The sequence below is a fragment of the Thunnus albacares genome, chromosome 23 (assembly GCF_914725855.1).
Source record: "Thunnus albacares chromosome 23, fThuAlb1.1, whole genome shotgun sequence".
NCBI classification, from domain to species: Eukaryota; Metazoa; Chordata; class Actinopteri; order Scombriformes; family Scombridae; genus Thunnus; species Thunnus albacares.
In genome coordinates this window covers 7649611-7671814 of record NC_058128.1, presented here as the reverse complement: position 1 = coordinate 7671814, position 22204 = coordinate 7649611, and the positions used below count along the sequence as shown (strand labels likewise).

The following is a 22204-nucleotide window of genomic DNA, read 5'->3' as shown; positions in this document are numbered from 1 at the left end:
ATCACAAACCAGATTATCACTAATTGCCTTCCAGTGATCTAATTTCAGCTGCTGAAGGTGCAGCAGTTCCACTTTGTGTCTGAAATGTCTCTCTGAAGGTTCATCCAGGTTTTTAGCCTCAGAACAGAAAGTCAATGGCCTTTGTCAGCTCAATACAAAGAGCAGACACAGAAACTAATAAAGAGACTCTTGTAAATGGAAGGTGTTAAACTCAAACGGTGACAGCAGAAGCACAAAGCGGTGTTGTTTCTTCACTGGCAATGTGTTGTACACAGTGACAGTGTTTCGTGCAATAAAGTCTCTGGTAGAGCTATATTCTCCACCACCGAGTAACCACTTCTGCAGCAAATGATCGCAGCCTGAAGTGACAGAACCCAAGACTGGAGGTGACATTAATGCAGGTGACAAATCGCTCACCCGTGTCTGCGGCTGTTAATCAGGTAAACACCTCAGCAAAGAGAGCCTCAATATAACACTTCAGGATCACATGGCAACCACCATCTTTTATGATAACAAAAGGTTCTAATGAAGTAGCTGCATAAATATCTCTGTCCAACTCCCGAAGTAGCACTTTTTAATATATTAGAGGTGTCAAAACAGTTTTCATTGCAATCTTGATTTCTTTTGTAATCTTCTATTTACACCTCGGTGCCCTGAAATAGCACTGAGCAAACTGTATGTTAACACTTCCACTAGTAATATCACACTGTCTGCACCTTATGACAGTGTGGTCATATGTTCAGTTTGTAGCTTTTTGATCCAAAAACAAAGACCTTGTTAGCAGCTCAGGTTTGACCAGGATTGACTAGATCAAAGGAAGTGACAGACAGAAGATGGATGCATTTTTTTTTTTTTTGCTTTATTATACTTTGATAGATATGAAAATATTCAGGATTCATTCATCCGGCACACAAAGACACAATTAATTCTCAAGCATACAATTTCGCACAAAAACAAGAAAAATGTCTCTGTGCTGAAGGGAGGAAAAAATGAAGAAGTTGAGAAAAAAAAAATACTTTAAGATGAAAGAAAAGCACATGTATATATGTGAATGTGTATAAAATATAGGAATTCCTTACCCCATCCAATACCTCACAAAGTTTGAGACAAACAAAAAGTTTCTGAGGTCAAACATCTGTGTGTGTGGGCTGTCCTAAACATGTCATTATGTGTAGCAGAGGCTGTATATACAGTATGTTAGAAATATCAATAATATCAATATAAATGAGAAAGTTTGTAGCCTGCATTTAAATCTTAAAACATTTTGAACCCCTCACATTATGTTTAGACACATTTTTGTAGAAGGGTTACAAATTCTGGAAAAAAACAATATTTTGTACTTTATAAACCTTTGTAGTTTTGACTACAGTAAAAAATGAATACAGTTTTACAAGAGCACAATAGGAAGATTAAGTAACTGACCTATTTCATGTCATCACTAAAAAATGACACATATTTGACCATAAACAGATATGATAGTAAGCAGGGTTGATATAATGTAAGATGTTGCATCTCCACAGCATTCAACGTGTTCAATCTTTGGCACTTCCTGGCAAAGTGAGCTAAAAGCATACGAGAAGATATGTGCAGCAAAATAAATTCCCGGTGTTATGATGAACAAATTGAGATTTATCTTCAATATAATCAAAACTTAAGAAGATTGTCCGACTGAAACGAATCAAAATGACTTTGTTGATTCAAAAAAAAATGCTTGAAACATAAAGGCTAATGTATTTTGTTTTAGCATTGCAGATGGTACAGATCCACACGGTTTACCTACATTATATCATCTCCTTTTCTATCCTGTTCAACATCACAGACTTTGCCGGAGGGCAGATTTAACTCTCCAAAGACCTCAGTTAAACATTCATTGCAAAATCAGTATTCCTCTCAAATATCTAAAAATGCAGGAATTACCTTCAAGAGACACTATACCAGAATTATCAAAGAAGCCCTTTGAGTTTGATTGTTAAAATCTACAACAACACAGAAGCTAAACATGATAGTGATAATATAGGAAATCCGAGAAACACCTCTCTCTTGTGGTCTCACGCAGTACTACAGTAATGGCTGTGCTGGCCTTGAAGTCATGCTATTACACTGATAATGAATTCAGCAGCTTCTATTTGTTTATTTATGTGCATTCTCTGTCAAGATTCAAATTCAAATGAACAGATAATGAAAAACATGATCAAAAACAAAGCCTCAATTCCTCTGTTTTGACTACAACAACCTTGATGTGAAGTCCCTGTGGGTTTTGTGTTGACACTCCAGGCTCAGTAAGTGAGCGATTTATGAATCACAACCGAAAGTGTAGCCATGGAAAATGACATCAGTGACATTTGGAGTGTTGTACACAGCCGTGGAGGTTAGTGTAATACAAGCCGCTGCTGGAATGCCCACTATGCCTCACAGTACTCGGACAGAGAGAGACGGAGCATGTGGGACTGCTAGCGTTTAGCCTGTTGGACAGTGTTGCAGTCAAAGCTTTTCCTACAACCGTTTGTAGAAAAGTCAAAGCTTTTTCTACAGTCATTTCTATTCTAAAGCCATTGTTTCAGAGTGGAAATGATTTAACACTAGGCTAATTTGCAGGCTGCTAACTTTATTTACATTTAAATTACACATTTGACAAGTACATTTACTCAAGTACACAAATATAAATGTTGAGGTATTTGTACTTTACTTGAGTGTTTTCATTTTATGCTGCTTTATATTTCTAATCCATTTCATTTTAGAGGCAAATATACTTATTTTGCTGTGCAGCTATAGTTATTGTACTTTGCAGGTTGAGATTTTACTTGCAAAAAATACACTTTAGTTGCCAGTTTGCACTAATGCAATCTAACGCCACAGTGTCATATATCAATGAAGGTAAATAAATATCAGAAGCACCTCAGCATAATGCAATACAACTCAACAGCAGCACAAACTACACCCTCCAAAATGACCTTAAAGTTGAATGGACACCTCTTGCATTAATCTACTGGGTGTACGATCAGTGTATAAAATATGACACAATTTTCTAGTTTAAATTGCCCAACAGTATATAAAAATAAAGTATGTAAGATAAAAATAGATTAGCATTAAAATGTTGTATGTATGTTAATGAATCAGTAGTACAAAAATACAGTGTTACAGTATAACATTACCATACTAAGAGAGTTTATTCTGCCTGCATACATTAGTAGTTTTCCTTTTGATACTTTATTGTAAGTATTATTGTTATATTTATACACTGTAAGGATCTGAATATTTCTTCCACAGCTACAGACCATTGTCAGTCCACAAAGCTTTAGTTCTCACTATCATCAACAGTGCAGGAGGAACACGAGGCTCAAGGCTATGGAGCAAAATGATGATATAGTGAATATATTTTATGAGATGAGTCATATACGTACAAAGAAAAACTGAATGGGGAGAGATTTTCTTTTCCTTTATTTGCACTTTAACTAAGATAAAGCACATTCGAGCAAGAAGAAGAAGATATTAAAGGAAAGGATATATGGTTTAGGGAGTAGAGAATGTATTTTCAGTGTATGTGTTAGGATTTATGAATGTCTTCCTGTTCAGTACCTAAACTATGACTAAAAAAAGGACTGATTACTTATAGCATGAACACTGGCTTTGATCAAAGAAATGATGCAGTATGACACACGTCCCTTCCCCTTAGTCACACAATGAGCACAATTAGAGGCCATTTGTTCTCAACTCCGGTGTTGATGGTATAATCAAGGGTGTTAATGATGACTCACATTTGGTAGGAAAGAACAAACAGCTACACACACACACACACACACACACACACACTGCTGCTGCCTCTGCTGCCCTAAACACACTCCCAGGCACATCAAAAGTACAAAGAGAGACTCCAACACGATCAAAGGTTTACCAAATTTCTGAACTCACTGCAGCATTTGTGTTTGTTACTTTACTGACACTGATTTTTACCATGTTTGACTCCTTTCTCTGGTGCAGAGAAATTGATATTTATCATGGACAAAATGCCCTTTTTACACCGCTGTAATGGCTCACATGCAGTAGGCTACATGAGCGATTATAGCAGCATCAGATGATTAATGGTATCAGCTGACCTCTATCAGTTTCTAATGTGATCTCCACACCTTGTTAGCTGGAGACAGTCTAGACGGTTCAGGATGATCCCTGCTCGAGACAGTTTTGTCACATAAATAATAACCCTTTTATTTTTTACTTTTTAGACTCATATTCATTTTTATGCAAATGCACAGGAAACTGCAGACTGAAATGATTAATTTAGCCCTTGTCCCGTTAAAATAAGGTCATGCATTTTCTTTGTGTTATCTTTAAAGAGTTGCAAGGCCACTAAACTCTTGACTAATCCGTGTTATAATGATGGCAACTGCTCTCACTGTTAGATAAATGAGTTACTTTGTCTGTTAACCTTGCTCTACCGGATAGATTTTGTTCTGTTTCCTCATAAAAGTCACAAATTTTTCATGTCGTGTTGTTGTTTCGGATGGTGTTTTTGTTGAGATTCGTGTTTATAGCATAGTCACATTTATTAGAGCCAAGAACACCACCTTTAGTGTCCGTTTTAGTCCTTTTTTCCTCCACATTTTAGCACCTACATTGATGGGCTCATTAATGAGTATCTGGACACATGGACATGAATAAACAGAAGAAGAAGGAGAAGAAGAAGAAGAAGAAGAAGAAGAAGAAGAGCTTCAAAAGAAACAAATGCTCAAACTTTTATACAAAACAGTGAAAGATTTAATGGTCATAACAACATGGAAAGTAAGAAATAACAACATTAAGTCAGCAACAGTACATTAACTGTTATAATTAAATATGTCTCATTGGGTATAATAGCATGTATAGAATAAATGGGAATTTACATTACCTATTTACAATCTAATGTACAATATAAAAGCTGCTTGTTTCTTGGCACAGTTCCTCCTTCAGATTTGCACAAAACTAGTTCTTATCGCTACTTGATGCAAATGCAGCTGGTGTTTGGTAAAGCAAGGCGCCTTGCTTGTGGCGATATATCCTTGTCGAAGCGAGATTTCCTTCACAGGACGTGGTAGACGGGCCTGGATCCGGGGCTCTCCGGTGTGCATGGCTGCGAGTCGGAGCTGCCGGGGGAGAAGGTGGCCATGTCTCTCAGAGCCACCGGTCCACAGCTGGACTCCACTGAGGACAGGCGGTCCACGATGCTGGAGAGACACTCCAGACTGGAAGCTCCGGGTGCTTTATTGCCCAAGCTCTCTGATAAGAGGGAGAGAGAGTCGGGATGAGTCAGAACATCAATAAAGTGTTGATTTCAGTTGATGCAATGCTTCATATGTTTGACTTTGAGACAAAAAAGTGGAGAAAGGAACAGTGAATTTGTGTAAAAATGCATTGAAAAAGTATGGAGTCTACGTTAATGGAAACATAAATAGCTGTTTTATATTTTGGATGTTTTTTTTTAAACATGAATTTTGAGTGCATGTCATATTCATATCAGGCTGCTTGTGTTTCTGTCAAAAAGATCTTACCGTTCTTCGCATATGAATAGCTGCTGCTGTAGTTTGCATTCAGCTGTTGCCACACTGGACTGTTGCTGTCAGCCTGGAAGGAAACGAGAAATTACATTTACCCTTGAATTTTTTTTGCAAAAAAAAAAAAAAAAAAAAAAACTGCAGACAGAAATAATGTTTTGTGTTTGTTTGTATAAATATATATGGGATAGGAGGAGGCAGGAGAAAGTGCAAAAACAACCAATGCCCTTCATGATATTCTAGACAGGCTAATAAATCCTGAATTCCAAAGTTATGGGGTTCTTTATTTCACATCCACCTTAAAGCCAAAGTGGCAGTCTGCCCGGCTCTGAGCGTGGCGAATCGATTGTATCAGTGGAAGCAACACCAGTTTGTGCAAGATGACACTTTCTCCTTGTAAAGCTGCAGAAAATCCTGGCAGCGGTGCAGAACATGCAGTCAGGATGGAATGCAGAAAAGTGCCCAGTTTTTCCTGCCAGACTTCAGTAAGGTGGATTTAGTTCGGTTTATTAGGGCTATAAAGTGTCCGGTGGTGGGAAAGCCATTACTCCATCCAGAATTATAAGTTCTTTTGTATTAGCTGATATACTGTCACCTTCAGATCACTGTTAATAACAAGCATCACCCACACACACACAGGACAAGAATGCGTGTAACACTATAAATTTAATGTATTAAATAATTATGGAAAACTATGACATGCATGGAGAAGCATGGTAATTGAAGACTTGGGGCAAAACAAGCTTTTTTGATTAATAGGTTTCTAAATTGGAAATTCAGGCTGTTTTGAAATGGAAAAAGCCAACATGGTAATGAGACGTGGCAACGGTGGCTTAAATTCTAGACTTTGAAGAGACATTGGTGAACAATAAAGGCCTTTTCAGGTAAAGTTTCTACAAGATGAAGTCCTGTCTAGCATGCAGTAGAGTCCTTATTTCTTTGAGTGATGAGTTATTGGTTTCACAGGCACAGCCAGGAGCTGGAAAACTGTACAACCAGATGTTTGCATGAGGAGGCTGAACATGTGGATCAGAGGGCTTACCATGCCATCAGAGCAGCTGGACAACGGGCTCGGGGGTTCCGAGCTGCTCTCTCCAGGTAGGCCGTAGTAGTTTTCCACCTGCTCTCGAAGCAGGTCCTGCAGGCTCTCGATGTACTGGATGGCGTTGCGAAGGATCTCCACCTTGGGCAGGCGCTGGCTGGGGTTGGCTGAGGTGCAGCGCCGCAAAGCCTCAAAAGCGTGGTTGACCTTCTTCAGTCGCCGGCGCTCACGCATAGTGGCGGCCCGTCTGCGGTCCACAAAGCTGGACTTGCGCTTGCAGGCCTTGCAGGCCCACTGGAGGCAGTGTCCCGGCTGGTGAGGGGCTCCGGGGATCCTGACATGCTCGTCCTCATCCGAGCCGGCGAGCTCCACTCCGGGGCCAAACTCCAGGCTGTCTGGAGATGAAGCACATGCTCTGTCGTAGTAGACCTGGGATGGTGAAAAGACATCCATGGTTTGTTGAAGAAAGGAGTCTGAATGGATGGGGAGATGGGCACAAAGCAAGGAAGGAGGGTTAGAGGAGTGGGGTGAGAGAGGCAACCTCTGAGTGATATGAGGGGTCTGTTGCCCCGGGCCCCCCTTATATGCCCCCAGGCCAGAGCCTAGGGCCCACATTGGCCAGATCTAATTACCATGGCCCATTGGCCCAGCCAGAAGGCAGGCTGGGGTTAGTTCAGCTCCCTCCCTGCCCCATCCCAACCCACTGCCTCTCACCCCCCAGTACCCTGCAGAGTTTCCCACATCTGCACTTACTGGTGTTTTCCCACTCATCACCACTCTCTCCTTCCAACAACCACTCTGTTGCAAGGCCATGATGAACACAATGCTTGGGAATGTTTCGGGAGAGTGGGCAAACATTTACAGCTTTAACCACTAAATGGATTTGTTTTTAAAACAGTCATAAGTGCTTCATTTTTCTTGATTTAACTGTAGCTGGCCTGCAGGCATCGTGTCAAAACTGACAATGAAAGTGACACTCAGCTATGAAGACATAAATATTAAAGAGAGTGTGTTTTGTTTAGTCAAACTGTGCAGAAAAAGAGGGTGACCACTTGTAGGAGTATGCCGGCCAATTTTTACGGTGGAGACAACAGCGTTGCAGATGCAGCCCAGCTGCAAAGAAAGGTGTAACATTTCAAGCCCTGTGAATTCACATTGCAGCGGTAATCCCCCTCTAAACACCTCCAGCTCATCACTGAAGGTGCTGTGAATGAGGTGATCCCTGTTTGCCTGAGCTCATTAAAACAGTAATTACACAATTGACACCACTGCGCAATTCCCTGCACCATTTTGCCTCGGAGGACCAAATTTTAACCATTAAAGGTTATTGACACGAGGCAAGTACTTCAATCCAGCACACAACAGATGGCCATTATGGTGCAGCAGTGTGGAGGTCTGAGGGTGGAATGCAAGGTTGTTTGTACTGCAAAAAATCTCAATATGTTTCTTATTTGTTCCCTTTTTTTTCTACAAGTGAAAACAAATGAACCGGATCATTTTTTACAGATAAAGACAACGACGTTTTAAACCGTACTAGAAAGAAGTGAAATGATCTCTTATAATAGCAGAAATCTTCCCTTCCAGCAGACAGAGATTGTCAGACTAAATAGGGCTTTTGCTGTTCGACCCTGGCTGGTTTGGGTAATTATGTTGTTGACAGCTTACAAGGATACAATGCGGATATTTCTCACAATGTGTCAAAACGTTTGGCGAGCCCCCATCTCTGGGAACTGTGCGCACCTAAGAAAACACCAGTAGCTACCTGCTGCCTCTGAATTGCCTTCGGAGTTTGGATTACGCACAGCTGAAGAAGACATCGCCTCGGCTTTGCTTGTAGCTGCTGAGAAGATCAAAGGGCTGTTTAGACTGAGAACAACGTCGACAATGAGAAAACCTGCCACTCACCGATAGCTAATTGAGGCTGAGAGTTAGATTGGCGCAGCACATGGTGTTATTAGAAATACGCGGCGGTTTATATTGGCGCAGACATTGGCGCACTGTGATCTGCTGGTCTCTTGGGAACTCTGTGGGTTTGCTTTTTTGTTGTTCTCAAGGGTCAGAGGCAGAGTTAAGTGAAGGGCAGGAGGTGATCTTTTATGTCCATCTCCCTCACGCCTGAAAACCTTATTTCTTCTAAACTGCCTCATGCTTTGACTCAGTATGCTGCTTGTTTGGTGCAACACAAGCCCTCTGACAGAGACAATTTATCACTGACAGTACTGCAGAATATGTTCCTTCCAAAATCCCTTTGACCACAGTTAGTTCAACTTTTATATTTTGGCATTTTTGCACAATTAACTGAGAAAAAAAACCTAAAGATTACATATTTAATCACAGGTTGGTAAAACAAAGAAAATCAGACATGTATGAAGTCCACTATTCCACGCAGAGAAAATCCAAGCCCATTCTACATTACCCACAAGAATTAGTTCAACAAAAACACATTTTGAGTGGCAACAGCATTTGTTCAGTAGTGAGCAGAAAAAGGTGCCAGCTCCGTTTCAGTGAATCCTTTTCCTAGCAGGATATTCAAGGGACGTCTGGATGAATCAAGGCATTCAGCCTCCGGGCTTATTCCCCTCCGTCCGCAACAGCTCGCCTTTCATCAGTTTTGACTTTTAAAACACTGTCTTCACATCCAAATGAGAAATATGGTATTATAAGTAACACCAAAATCCCAGTAAAGGCAGACAAGAGATAGTCGGGGCTTCAAGAGGATGTCAGCTGTCTTTGTGGGGAGTGAATCCTTGCTGTCTGATGGAGCAAACATATAAATAAGACAGTAGGGTACAAAACACAGCTGGATATTGAGCTTCTAGAGCAAAGAGAACTCTTCAAACAGCTTGAAATGCAGGTTTATATTCAGTTTGGCAAAGATTTTAGACTCTAATAAGTACTAACGTTGAGCCTAATATCTCTTTTTCAAGCACAAATTATAATTGTGGATATTAGGTCTACAAGTCTGCTAAAATACAGTCATCACCAAACAGAGGCACCGGATTAGCAGATACCCATGGAGCTGCAAAATGTAGTGAAGTAAGACTGCTATCAGAGCGAGGGAGAGAGCAGGAGCCCATTAAAGTCACATTACTGTTTGGGGCTATCAGGTTTCTGTCTGGTTTCTACAGAAAACAGGATATTTAAGAAACGTATAGTTCTGTTGAAACAATATATATAAGAGCCCCGGATTACTGTTAAATTTATCAGTTTGTAGTTACACTAAATCTCAGTGGTGGAAGAAGTATGTAGATCATACTTAAATAAAAGCACAAATACGATAATGTAAAAATACTCAATTATAAAAAAGTCCCTCATTGAAAAAGTGACTCAAAAGGACAGAGGTGTTTTCTGTAAGTCCCCTTTGTAATGTTGTAGCATAATTTCTATTTTTGGATTAATATCAGTGATGCATTATCGCTTCAGCAGCAATTTAATGTTGTAGTTGATCAAAGAGTTGCTAATTTGAGCTATTTAAACTACTTGACAGTATATACTGTGGTAGTTTAAAAGTAACTTGTAACTATCAAACACATGTGATGGAGTAAAAATATTTCCAATACTTCCTTTTTAAATGTAATGGACTACTAGTACAAAATTACACTAGATAACTTTGTTGATACCCAGAAGGGGAAACCATCCACAGTGACAAATAACAAAAGTCAGGCAGGTCAAAGCATGACAACATATGAAAAACATGCTGCCACAACAGGCCAAAAGGCCAATCATAAGGACCAATAAAAACCAGCAATAATTAAAAAAAATAGGAATTAAAAGAACAATACATATGAAACAAAACCTTACAAATCATGTCAAAGTTCACAACCCCTGTCTTAGGAAACAAGCTAGTATCACATGTCATTAAAAAGTTTCACAGCTGTGGGTTTTGTGGAGCACCTTCGCATCCATAACCGGTCACTCGACACACTTTTTTACTGAAGACTCTAAAAACATTCAACAGTGGATGACCTTCATGACCTTGAAGTATGGCTCTAACTCTCCTTGTGATTCTTTCACAAGAATCATCTCCAAATCATCTACTATCTCCAAAGGTTTTGGAGGAAAGTAAACGTAATTTAAGTAGTAAACACTTAACTATCTGCCTCAAAATTGCATTAAAGTACATTACAGGAGAAAATGTGCTTTAATTTCTGCCACTGTGAAAGCTATTAATGCATTTCCCTCGAGTCTTTGAAATATCTTTGTTTTCCCCTTGCTGGATGTCACACTGAGGTCTTTAGCTTCCGATAAACCTGACACACGTGTAACACTTTGCACGGTTGCATGCGCATGCCTGCAGGCCTGAGAGATGAGTCAGTGTCCCACAGGTCAACCAGGACTTTGTGCCGTCCACAGAGATCTGAGGCGGACCAGGAGGCCGCTCATCCGGCAGCGTGCCCTGACATCATCAACAAACGCCCCCATTTCATGTCAATACATGATAAACAAGACTCAATGGATTTCCATGCTGATGGCATCATGTCACACATTATAATAGCTCGCATGTAAACTCTTCGCCATCCGATGACAAAGCAAGTTATGATGAATTAAGACTTAATGGCTCAGATAACTTCATCATCCCGCTGGGCTTTGCACTCCGTGTCTGCTGCCCAAGTTTCCAAGTCCCCAACACATGATAGGAGAGGAGCGGAGAGGCACGCTGTGTTTGGAGGGGACTCGAGTTACTGTTGTGGGATCAGGCCTTTGCTGGATGCCAGTTGTAACAAAGAGAAGCAGCCCGGCAGCAAACCATTCCAGGGCAGTTTAGACAGATTTTATGGACTACTAATAGCCGTGAATGCTGGGGGAACTGGTAGATCTTGAATTGGTAGTGGTGCTTTTTTTTTTTTTATCCCCCTTTTTACATAAATGCAGGGATACAGTGAGGAATAAAGTGACCTAAAAAGTACAGAAAAGGTTTTAACCACCCTTTGAGAAGTAAATTTTTATAATATAAATGTATAGATTATATCTAATTTCTCTAAAGATGATAGAGGTTTTGCTTCTGTCACGCCATTGAAGAATAAGGCATACAGTGCTTTAGAGTACTGCAAAAGTAGCAATTTATTTTTTTTGTGTCAGTTATGTACAAATATTTAAATACAATATCAGCTTTCTTAGACAGCTTGTCTTCTTCTGAATACAAAATAAATAAATCTACACATCACATTATTATAAAATATATACACATTTCTTATCTGCAAAAGAGCAGCGGTTGCTCCTGCTGTACAACAAAACAAACTGAAGCCATGCCGGCTGAATACAGTGGAAATAATTTAGAGATAAACAATGGAAATTTGAAATACATAGCTATCTATTTAAGGTCGTCGCTCGTATTTCAATTCTCTGAGGCGACCTCGCTGAAGCTGATTTTCTCGTCGTTGGTGATGCTGTCCACGATGGAGGACAGACGAAGGAGGCTGGAGGACGCGGAGGACTCACTGGTTCCTGGACACAAAAAGAAATTGACTAATTACGCTTGATTCTTGGCGGTGATTTGTATTTTTCTTCATTGTATTGTCAAGTTGGACGTGTTTACCTTCTCTCTGGTTTATCATCGCTGCAGTGGAATGGTCAGCAGAGGTCGACCAGGTCTCTGAGGACTTTTTCCAAAGGTACTCATGACTGGACACCTGTAGAAACACACATCACATGTGTATCATATGTACATGTTTGTGTCAGTTACTGAAGAACATTTGTAGGCTAATACCACAACAGGCCTGCTATTTTTGACAGACATAAATGACAAAAAACCCCAACAAAGATTAACATTACAGGAAATATTAATAGAAAAACCTACGTTTCATTAGTGGCATCATTATCATACTGTAAGTCCCCAATGGAATAGAAATATCACAGTAATGCTGATAGATAAACAGACAGTAAACACACCATAATCTTATTATTAGTATCATACATTATAAGTCCATACATGATCTATTATGGGGATATTATTGATAGTGGGGGAGAAAACAGATCATAAAATCATCGTGTTGCTATTATTAAGTCATCTCAGCACACTGAAAGACTTTTAATGGATATCATGAGGATAGTGTGAGGATTTCTTTGTGTGGGGTTGGAGGCTATCCAGTAGCAGCTTACACTGTGTTCTTTGACGTTAATGTTGTAGGATGATCCGTTTGGCGTTTTCTCCTGCTCGTCCAGCGTTTGCAGCAGGTCCTGTAGTCTCTCAATGTAGCTTATGGCGCTGCGTAAAATCTCCACCTTGGGTAGCCTCTGGTTAGGGTTGGCCACGGTCTTCCTCTTCAGCGCGTCGAAGGCCTCGTTGATCTTCTTGAGCCTCCTCCTCTCCCTGAGTGTGGCAGCCTTGCGCCTGTCAGTCGGCGCTGACTTTCTCTTGCAGATCTTACAGGCCCACATGAGGCACTGGCCTTCGCAGTGCGCCCGGAGACCCGGGGGCGCAAGGACGTGCTCCTCCCCGCTGCTCTCCTCTCCGGTCTCGGACGGAACATTATCCTGGCCCGGTGACAGCGGGCTGTCATTGCCGTTGTACAGAGGAGACACCCCCGCCATGTCCAAGTGCTGTAGTGGTCCATGATCCCCTTCCTCCAAATAACGCAAATCATTGAAAAGATAAGTGTTGGTCTCAAAAAGGTCCATCATATTGTTGCGCCCCTCGCCTCTGTTTTGACAAGTGGGACTCTGGCATTTAAATAGCGCAGCAGGGACACAAGTCACCAGGCTTATATATAGAATGTGAAACTCTATCCAACTCTTTGGCTGTCACGCTGCATCAAGCATCTTTTTTTTTTCAATGGGTCTTTACAACCTAGTGACTTTGTTTAGGAAATAATATAAATTAAGGCCTTCAGAAGTTATTGAAATGTCACCTCAGGTTTTTATGACAGGTGCTTTAAATGTCTGTATGGAAGCACTGATATTTCCCAGCGCTTCAGCTGAGAGAGTGAAAGACATGACACTGATATTCTACAGATAACAGGGTAGAAATGAATAAGGAGAGGTACCTCTGTTGAACAAGACTTACTTTATAAGGTGGTATGACTTTGAAATGAATGATAATACAAACTCTATTAATGGCTTTTAAGATGAGTATAGTAAACCATTTGAAAGAACATCCATTAGGTTGTGAAAAATCCCATTGACTGGTGTATAACCTCCCACACTATTACTTGCTTTTAGATTAAATTCTTTTCAGCATTTCCAACATTTGACTTTCATGTTCCAAGGAAAACCAAATCCTTCCTGTAAACTGTGTGTGGTTCCTAAACCAAGGAAAGGAAAGTAAAACATGTCTTACACAGACACAGAATAGAAACACAATATCAAAGCTACCTATAACATATTTTCTCAGTGACCATGCATTGTCCAGATTATCCGATAATCCAATTTCCAGATCCCACACCTCAGTTGGGAACATAAAGATCAAACTTATGTTACTGAGTCATTAATTAAGGGTTCCTTATTTCATAAGAAAGGTCTGCGGCTTCCTCCATTTCTGATAAGCCATCATGGCTGCGGTTACAAATGTCATTAAGTTCTTAATAAATGTGTTTTGGCTCAGATGCCCTAAAGCTGCTTTCCATAGGGTAGGAGGTGAAAGTGTCCATTACCTAAAAAGACAAAGCAAGTTATACTGAAGGAGGAGAGCGGATATGTAGCAGCCAAATGGATATTTTTACAACCGAGCAACCTCAAAGTTACCCTTATTGATGGCTTATAAAACATTAGTTATGCCTTTTAAACATTTTATGAAGTATGCCTCATTAAATAGAGGTATATATCTCAAAGAGTCAGTTCACCCAAACTATAAAATTAAAATACTTCCAAAGAAAACTGTGGACAGTGCTTTTACACTTAATTTCAAGGAGAGTCAACACTAGTTGGTTAGATTGAAAATATCGCCTACAACGCTAATTACGGTAAACAATCGTGCCTATTGAGGGTATAATAGCTTCATATAGAGAAGCTATACGCACATCAGAAGCGTGCCTGTTTTAGCTGGCGGGAATGTTGCGGCCAATTGTAACTTGTAGAAAATCCCAACATAAATAGACTGGAATGTGCAGAGTCAAAACAGCTTTGAGAAATGCATGCATAGGATGGTATAAATAGCGACGTTCCTCATTCATCTCAGATTCATAAAAGAGATAAAAGCCTGTGAAGAGGTGATATATAGGCTGCTGCATTTTTTCTGCAACCTGAAAGGTCTACAATTGGAAGGTTCACATGAGGGAATGTGAGGGATTCCTATTTTTGTATGTCTACATGACCTTGTGTTATGAAATGAAACGAGATGGACTTGTCAAGCAGCCGCTTTAGACAAAGAAAGGCAAACACGCCTTCATATATTAACAATTCATAAACTAATAGCTGTCAGGTTATGTACGGATGGATGAACATGAAGGACGTTTTTGAATTTATCAGGTTTAAAAGCGACTTGAAGGGGGAGAGACACTCAAAGCTGAGGTTGTGTGTGGTGTGTAGTACAGCAGCATGCTCTTGCACAATCAGTTGTAGTGGGGTTTTACTTTTACCCTATGGATGTCTCTCCCCCTTCCACTCCCGTCTACTGTTACGTTGTTGTGAAAGGCAGAGGGTCATGGGGACTTTTTTCATTTGTCAGGGTGTCTGAAATACTACTACCAGTCAACATGGTGTCCCTAAGTCCTCTGACTGATGTATACTTGACTATAATGTGTCAGTTATGCGTATTAATACTGTATTTTACAGACCACAGAGTGGGAAAAGCCATTCAATAGGAGCTTCCTGGTTGTAATTCAGACATATCGTAACTCTCAGGACAATTGATACAATACAAGTGACAGCTAATGCTGACTACAAGGTTTGGAATAATGTGTTAATATTTAACTTTTTTGCCAGACAACCCCAAGTTGTTTTTCCAGACCTTGATGCATCTCTCTATATCTCTCTATATAAAGCAAGGAATCTCTGTCTTTCTAGAAACGTTCATGCAATCTACTTCATACCTGGTGGATGGATTGCTGGGGAAACGAGGAAGTGCAATGTGGATGTGTGAAGCTGTTTGGACAAGCAGTTCTAGAGATATACGAAGGACAAACTTATATACATACAGACATAAAGACAGACAGACAGATAGGCAGGTCCAGAAGAACAACTTGGGGTTGTACGGCAAAAAAGTTGAACTTGGTTCAACTTTTGCTGCAGTGCAACATCATACAGCAAGTTGCTATGTACATGCACACATTCCTGGTGAATTACTTTGTAACATGAATGCTGTATTTATGTTCAGAATGCTCAGAATGATAAAGAGGATGAGGGAGGTCACAATATGGCGCAGTGGACCCTGTGAGAACCTCTCCATCTGTGACTATCTGCAGGAGGAAAAGCTGCTGGCAGCCACAAAATCAGCAGAAATCCTCCTCGTATCTCGCCCTGCAACTCTCCGGCTGTCTGTTCCTGCAGTTATCAGCTTGTAAAATCTCGTTTAAAAACGTGAAATTGTGGTGTAAGCGGAGCTCTGCCAAAACTGTCTGTCCTGTCTGTCTGCTGAAACTGAACCTGCTCCACCGAAACTGGCGTTCAGGCGGAGCTCCTCTGAGAATAAAGATTATTATATACTCAGGGTTTGTGTGGCAACAAATGTATAGTCATATATAAATAAGTATAAAGATGAAAGACCTCCTGTCTTTTTCTGTGTATCCAAAGTTAGGATGGGACAGTATTTTTACCTGCATGTACATTTCTGTCTTTCAGACACTTGGACAAGTGCAGCACGAGGACTCTGCCCAAAAACATGGTCCAGACCATGACAGCCCAGCTGAAAATGGTGTGGGAGTACCCGCACACTCCCAGGAAAGTCCTGCAGGCCCTGTGACGAGCCCTGCTGGACTCCAAAGCGGAAAACCAGCAGCTGGCAGCAGAAATTACTGCTCTGAAGGAGCAGATGGCCAGTAGAGAGCTTAGCTGGGAGCAGAAATATCAAAAACTGCTTGATGACAAAGACATTTTGCAGAAAAGAAAAGACATGAAGGGCATGGTGAAGGCCGCAAATGACAGTCAAAAGCAGTTTGACAATCATCGCAGGGAGATGTACAAAGAAATGACACAAAAGCAGGAGGAAGTCCACTCCATGAAGAAACCTCTGCATCTCCAGAAACAAGAAATCATGAGGGTCATAAAGCATTGGACAACAGAGTAAGTGACCGCATTCTGTAAGAAGGAAAATAACAAAATCTCAGACGCCTGTGAGAAGAAAAACACAGAGCTGAAATGTTCCTTTGACCAGACAGTAACTGAGTTGAATGCAGAGTGGGAAAGGGTTTGTTCGACAGGTGGAGGTCATCACTCTGCCAAAAACTCTGCAGGAGGACTTGGAGAGAAAGGTGTGCCAGGTCACCCTTGAAAAGGCCACAATCGGTGACAATAAGGAGGCTTTTTTTTTGAGTGTATGGTGAAACTGAGCCAGAAGGAACTGGCCATCAAGAAGAGTAAGACAGAGTGGAGTATAAAATATAAAGCTCTGGAAGATCGACTCACAACAGAGGTGGCAGAAAACCAGCCAAGCTCGGAGAAAGTGCAGGAGCTGCAGAAAAAACACCAACAAATGGAAGGTGAATGGTGCCATAAAGCAAGCCGGATGGAGGAGGAGATCAAGCTCCTGACTCAACAAAATACTGAACTTCAGGTACGTCCCATAAGCTGATCATTTTGATTTGAATAATAAACTGTTGGATTCTAACACTTTGTTTCAGATTTAACCTTTGGACACAGAAAACTACTGAATTATATACTGTCGCTGTCTTTTCAGTAGCTGGCTGGACAAGGAGAAGGCAAAAATGAGAAAGGAGGAAAAGCAGGCCCAGAAAGGACGGGAAAGAGGAGGAAAGAGAGGGAGGAGAGAGAGAAGAAACACCCCAAAGGCCTTGTTCCTTATGATCAGTTTACTCACAGAAGGAGGCTGCAGGTAAACTGATCATACTGTAAAACAATACAATACATATGATACATAATACATACGATAGAAATGTGACAGCTCAGAGGTAAACTTAAGGGCTCATGTAGGGCATGTCACCAATTCTGCTTTTTGTTAACTCAAAAATATAACTGAAGAGCAGCACTTTCTCTCTCCCTGAAAGCAAGACATGCTTTAACACTCACGGGCTACTTTATTAGGTGCATCTGTGTAATCTATTGTATTGTTGCCTTAGGTTATTTTTTTTCTTTAATCATTTGGTTTTTTTAATCTTTTCGATGTGAAGCACTTTGCATTTTGTATGAAAGGTGCTATACAAATTAGGTTTTTTATTATTATTATTATTATTATTATTATTATTATTATTAGGTGAACACATAGGTATAAAACAGTAAAGCTTTTAAATAGACAATCTCCTTGATTAATTGCACTCAATTACTGTCACAAGAGCTACTCAAAGCATTCTTCAAGGTTCACATCAAGGACCATTCAGTCTTCCTCTTGATCATCTATCAGGTTCAGGCACTTCATCGAGGTAATAAATGGTCCCCGAACCTTTTGAAACTAATTCTGTTTTCTTTTTGATATCTAAGTATTTTTTAGGGGGGTCTCCTAGTCAGATATCAAATTCCGCCACTTCTGATGCTTGTGCAAACTTTTGTTTTCAAGCACCCCCAGCACCTCAAAAATGCTATGCCCAATTGCAATATCAAATCAAAATACTTACTAGTTCAAATGAATGAGAGAGCTGCATTCTTTCATGCAGAGTTAATGTCAGTCTGAACGCTGCCTGAGCAGAGCCCTAATTAACGATATTTGTTCCACCTGTGCAAGTCACAGTAAAAAGGCCTATTGTCCAGCAAGTACTTTTATCACTGAGACTCTCGTCAGTCAGTCTGCTCAATATAGGCCATTTTCACTGCAAACGTTCTGACTGATAATAGCAGGAAAAGCACAGGTGTAACTAATAACATTAACAAGGGCTCGTTCCTTTTAGGTGTGCCAGTAAGTCGTGTGTGCCAGCTTGCAACCTGTCTCTTAATAGTTATGTTTATATACTACTAATTTGCAACAGCAAGTTACAAAAGAAATGGGGGCCATTGTATTTTTTATTTCCAAAGGACTGAATATGGATGTATTCTTTGATTTTCAGAAAAAGGCTCACGATGGTGATACACCAGAGGCCGTCATTTATGTAGCATTAGTGATGTATAATCAATCATGCGCATAGAAACAAAAATGCTGAATGTACTTGAGTAAAATGCTTGAAATCTGTTGTCAGTTGTAATAGTAAGCTATAATTTCCAAGATATGTGTATTACATAAAATATTGCAAATGCATGAGATTTCCTATGTTTTGTTATTCAGAGGAGAGGTATTCTCAGGGGCAGTCACTTGTAGAAAACAATATAGCTTTTATTATTGGTTTGCTGTTTGTGAGCTTGCCATGCAGCAGAAATGATGTGTACAATGCTGATAGTGTGTGTGTGTGTGTGTGCATCTGAATTTTAAGTTGTTTTGAGGTATTGTGCTTTTTGTCATGTAATATAGATTTTGTATTCTATATTTACCATAGCGCTGCAACTTTCTCATTTTCATGCAAACGATGAGTCATATGAACAATGATGATACATATTTTATAAACTGTTTCTCAAAATGACAAATAAATAGTACATATATTAAAAGTAATCTTGACTTCAGCTTGTTATTGGCCGCAATCACCAGGCTGCCATTGAATGTACTCATTTTCAAGATGAATGGTGTCGTGTTCCTGCTGTGCCCCGATCATGTATTCTCTCCCCAGAACCACTGTGCATCCTGAACTGGACCATAAATCCACCGTCAGTGTCAAGGGGTTGACGCTTCAGCTGTCAAGGAGAATCATGGGATAGCCTGGGTAGAAACTCAAACTGGGGGATGTGGCCTCTCAGGGAAGGAGGATGAGGAGTCAGGATGGACTGCGGGAAGCGTAAATCTGCCTGGAATCCAAAGAGGCTTTGAGTCAACAGCTCTGTGTGTTTGAACACTGCATCGAAACAATGAAAACTTTATTCTCTTTCTTACCAAGAGTTAGATGAGAAGATTGATACCACTATGAGACCGTTAGCTTAGTTTAGCAAAAACGACTGGAAATGGGAGAACAGCTAGCTTTGTCTTGTACAAATTAACACGTTATGTCTTGTTTGTTAAACCAATACAAAACAAAAAGTGTAAAAACAAGTTGTCTGGGCAACAAACTGAGAGAAGATTGATACCATTATCAGACCGTTAGCTTAGTGTAGCATAACAACTGGAAATAGGAGAACAGCTAGCCCGGTCTTGTACAATTTAACACGTTATGTGTTTTTTGTTAAATCAATACAAAACAAAAAGTGTAAAAACAAGTTGTCTGGGCAGCAAACTGAGAGACGATTGATACCACTATGAGACCGTTAGCTTAGTTTAGCATAACTACTGGAAATGGGGGAACAGCCAGCTTGGTCTTGTACAAATTAACATGTTATGTCTTGTTGAATCAATACAAAACAAAAAGTGTAAAAACAAGTTGTCTAGGCAGCAAACTGAGAGAAGATTGATACCGTTATGAGACCGTTAGCTTAGTTTAGCATAACTACTGGAAATGGGGGAACAGCTAGCTTGGTCTTGTACAAATTAGCACGTTATTTCTTAAATCAATACATAACAAGAAGTGTAAAAACGAGTTGTCTGGGTAGCAAACTTATTTCAGACATGTCTGTGCACTAAACATTAGGCTAAATCGAGCAAGTAGAAGCGGGGGAAGCAGCTAGCCAGTCAGTCAGTCACGGACTTCCACGTTTATAGGGCTGGCCCTGCTGCTGCGGTCCAGCCAAAACGGAGAACTTTGGCAACATCTCAATATTCCCAACATTAAAGTGGGACATGATCCCAGTGTTGCCAATTTAGTGACTTTGTCTCTAGATTTAGCGCCTTTGAAGAGAAAAATAGCTAATGAAATAGCTAGTTACAGTCAGTTTAGTTTCATTTAACTTAATTTCTTTAATTTTTAAAAAATCTTGTGTGTAATTACGTCATGACGTCATAGATATGAAAATTAGCATGTGACGTCATCTATCAACATCTAGCGACTTCTCCTGCAGGTTTTAGCTACTTCCCACTGAAAATAGTCAGCAACACTGCCTGATCCCAGCAGGGACTGTCAGTATCTCCTCCTGTGGCATTCAGAGATTCAAACATGTTTTCTTGGGTGAATAATTGATTAGGTGTAGGGGGTAAACTAAAAAAGAGATAGTCACATATACCAGTGTGCCACAGATTTATTCCAATTATATTGTATCCTTGGAAAAAGAACAAAGTCATTCAGTATTGTTGATGTTTTTTTCAGTATAATTCAAAGATGTAAATGCACTATCTCTGTATTTTAAGAATAAGTAAAAGATTAATGACAGTTATGTTGCATGATATCTTCAATTGTCTATTGAAATAAGTGTAATAATTAATTAATAACTAATCATATTGATTAAATAGCATTAATCATACCTTGTCAGTCACTTATCCCAGGAGTGTAATTATAAGCTTGTTTGGAACTTTATCATTTACTGTAGTTTCTCTGTTGACACTTTTTTAATGCAGATTTTTTGCTCTTTTTAGCTAATTTAAACTTTTCAGACAGTCTCCAAAAGCCCAAACTCAATGCCTCATGTTTTCACTTCACATTGGAGCCTGTGTCCACAAGTCATGTCCATGTGATTTTTCTCTTTCCACCGGGTGTTGGAAGTGGATCCACTTAAGACTGGTGCTGACATGGAGGTCACAAACAGAACTGTTAATGAACATGAACTGTAGGACCCCTTCTCTCTAAGCTCTCCACCCCCTCACACACCTCCTACCCCCCCCCCCTTCCTCCCTGGCTTAGCTGGACCTTCTGCCTAAGACAGGCTGCACACTCATTGGGCTGTTTTAGAGGAAACTCTGAGCACCGTGACGGACACACCGTATATAACCCAGCTCCACACCTGGGATATGAATTAGCCAATCAGGGGTTAAGTACCCTGGTCATGGGCCCGATGACAATGCCTCACCTGGGATCGCCACCTTTTAACCTGTGGGGTCACCAGTCCACTGACTCAGACTGCAAAGAGAGGCTGGTGCATGAGCAGAAAAGAGAGCTCATATCTCAATAAAGTTATGTATTTTAGCAGAAGACTTCGGGACGCTAATGACAAATATTTAATCAGATTTTCATCAGAGGTTGATTCAAAATGCAAAGTAAAAGAAGGATGGATTATTTCAGGAGTCTCTTCATTGCTATTCTCATGTTTTTTCTACATTTAGGCTAATAAAGAGTAATAACACACGCAGGACATCTTTATAAATCATCCAAATAAAGATATTTATTTTGTATGCAGCTTTGTTTAATCGTGTCTCAAAGGGCAGAGTGTGATACAGACCATCTGTATGCATTTGTTTGATACTCACCCCGAGACCACAGTGTCGTCCTGTTGTGTACCAAGATGGATGTTCACAATTTAAAGGTTATGGCTGCTGATTTTCTATATTTTTCTTATTGTCAACAAATCCCTATTTACAAGTATTGTGAGTGTATCCAAAGCCTGATATATCTTATAACTCCGTGACGTAGACCTCTGCTGTTCCAAAAACTATTAAAAACACAAAAGTCTATAAGCCACACTGCTGCACTGGGTGACATGTCCCTTCACTATA

At 40.2% G+C, this 22204-nt stretch overlaps 2 protein-coding genes across 3 annotated transcripts; both read right to left on the bottom strand.

Annotated features, from left to right (window-relative positions):
• Positions 1-4333: 4333 nt before the first annotated feature.
• myf5 (myogenic factor 5) lies at positions 4334-7255 on the bottom strand. Its single transcript, XM_044342788.1, has 3 exons — positions 6568-7255; positions 5523-5595; positions 4334-5250 (listed from the first exon to the last, which is right to left on the bottom strand). Exons 1-3 carry the CDS (start codon positions 7180-7182, stop codon positions 5054-5056), a joined length of 885 nt encoding a protein of 294 aa, XP_044198723.1. The 5' UTR covers positions 7183-7255; the 3' UTR covers positions 4334-5053.
• Positions 7256-11603: 4348 nt separating this feature from the next.
• On the bottom strand, positions 11604-21903 carry myf6 (myogenic factor 6). Of its 2 annotated transcripts, XM_044342791.1 has the most exons (4): positions 18228-21903; positions 12667-13131; positions 12104-12197; positions 11604-12012 (listed from the first exon to the last, which is right to left on the bottom strand). In XM_044342791.1, the coding sequence occupies exons 1-4, from the start codon at positions 18252-18254 to the stop codon at positions 11903-11905; spliced, it is 696 nt and encodes a 231-aa protein (XP_044198726.1). In that variant the 5' UTR covers positions 18255-21903; the 3' UTR covers positions 11604-11902. The 2 variants fall into 2 exon arrangements, with proteins under 2 accessions (XP_044198726.1, XP_044198725.1); XM_044342790.1 differs by lacking the exon at positions 18228-21903 and having other exon boundaries at positions 12667-13386.
• Positions 21904-22204: the final 301 nt, after the last annotated feature.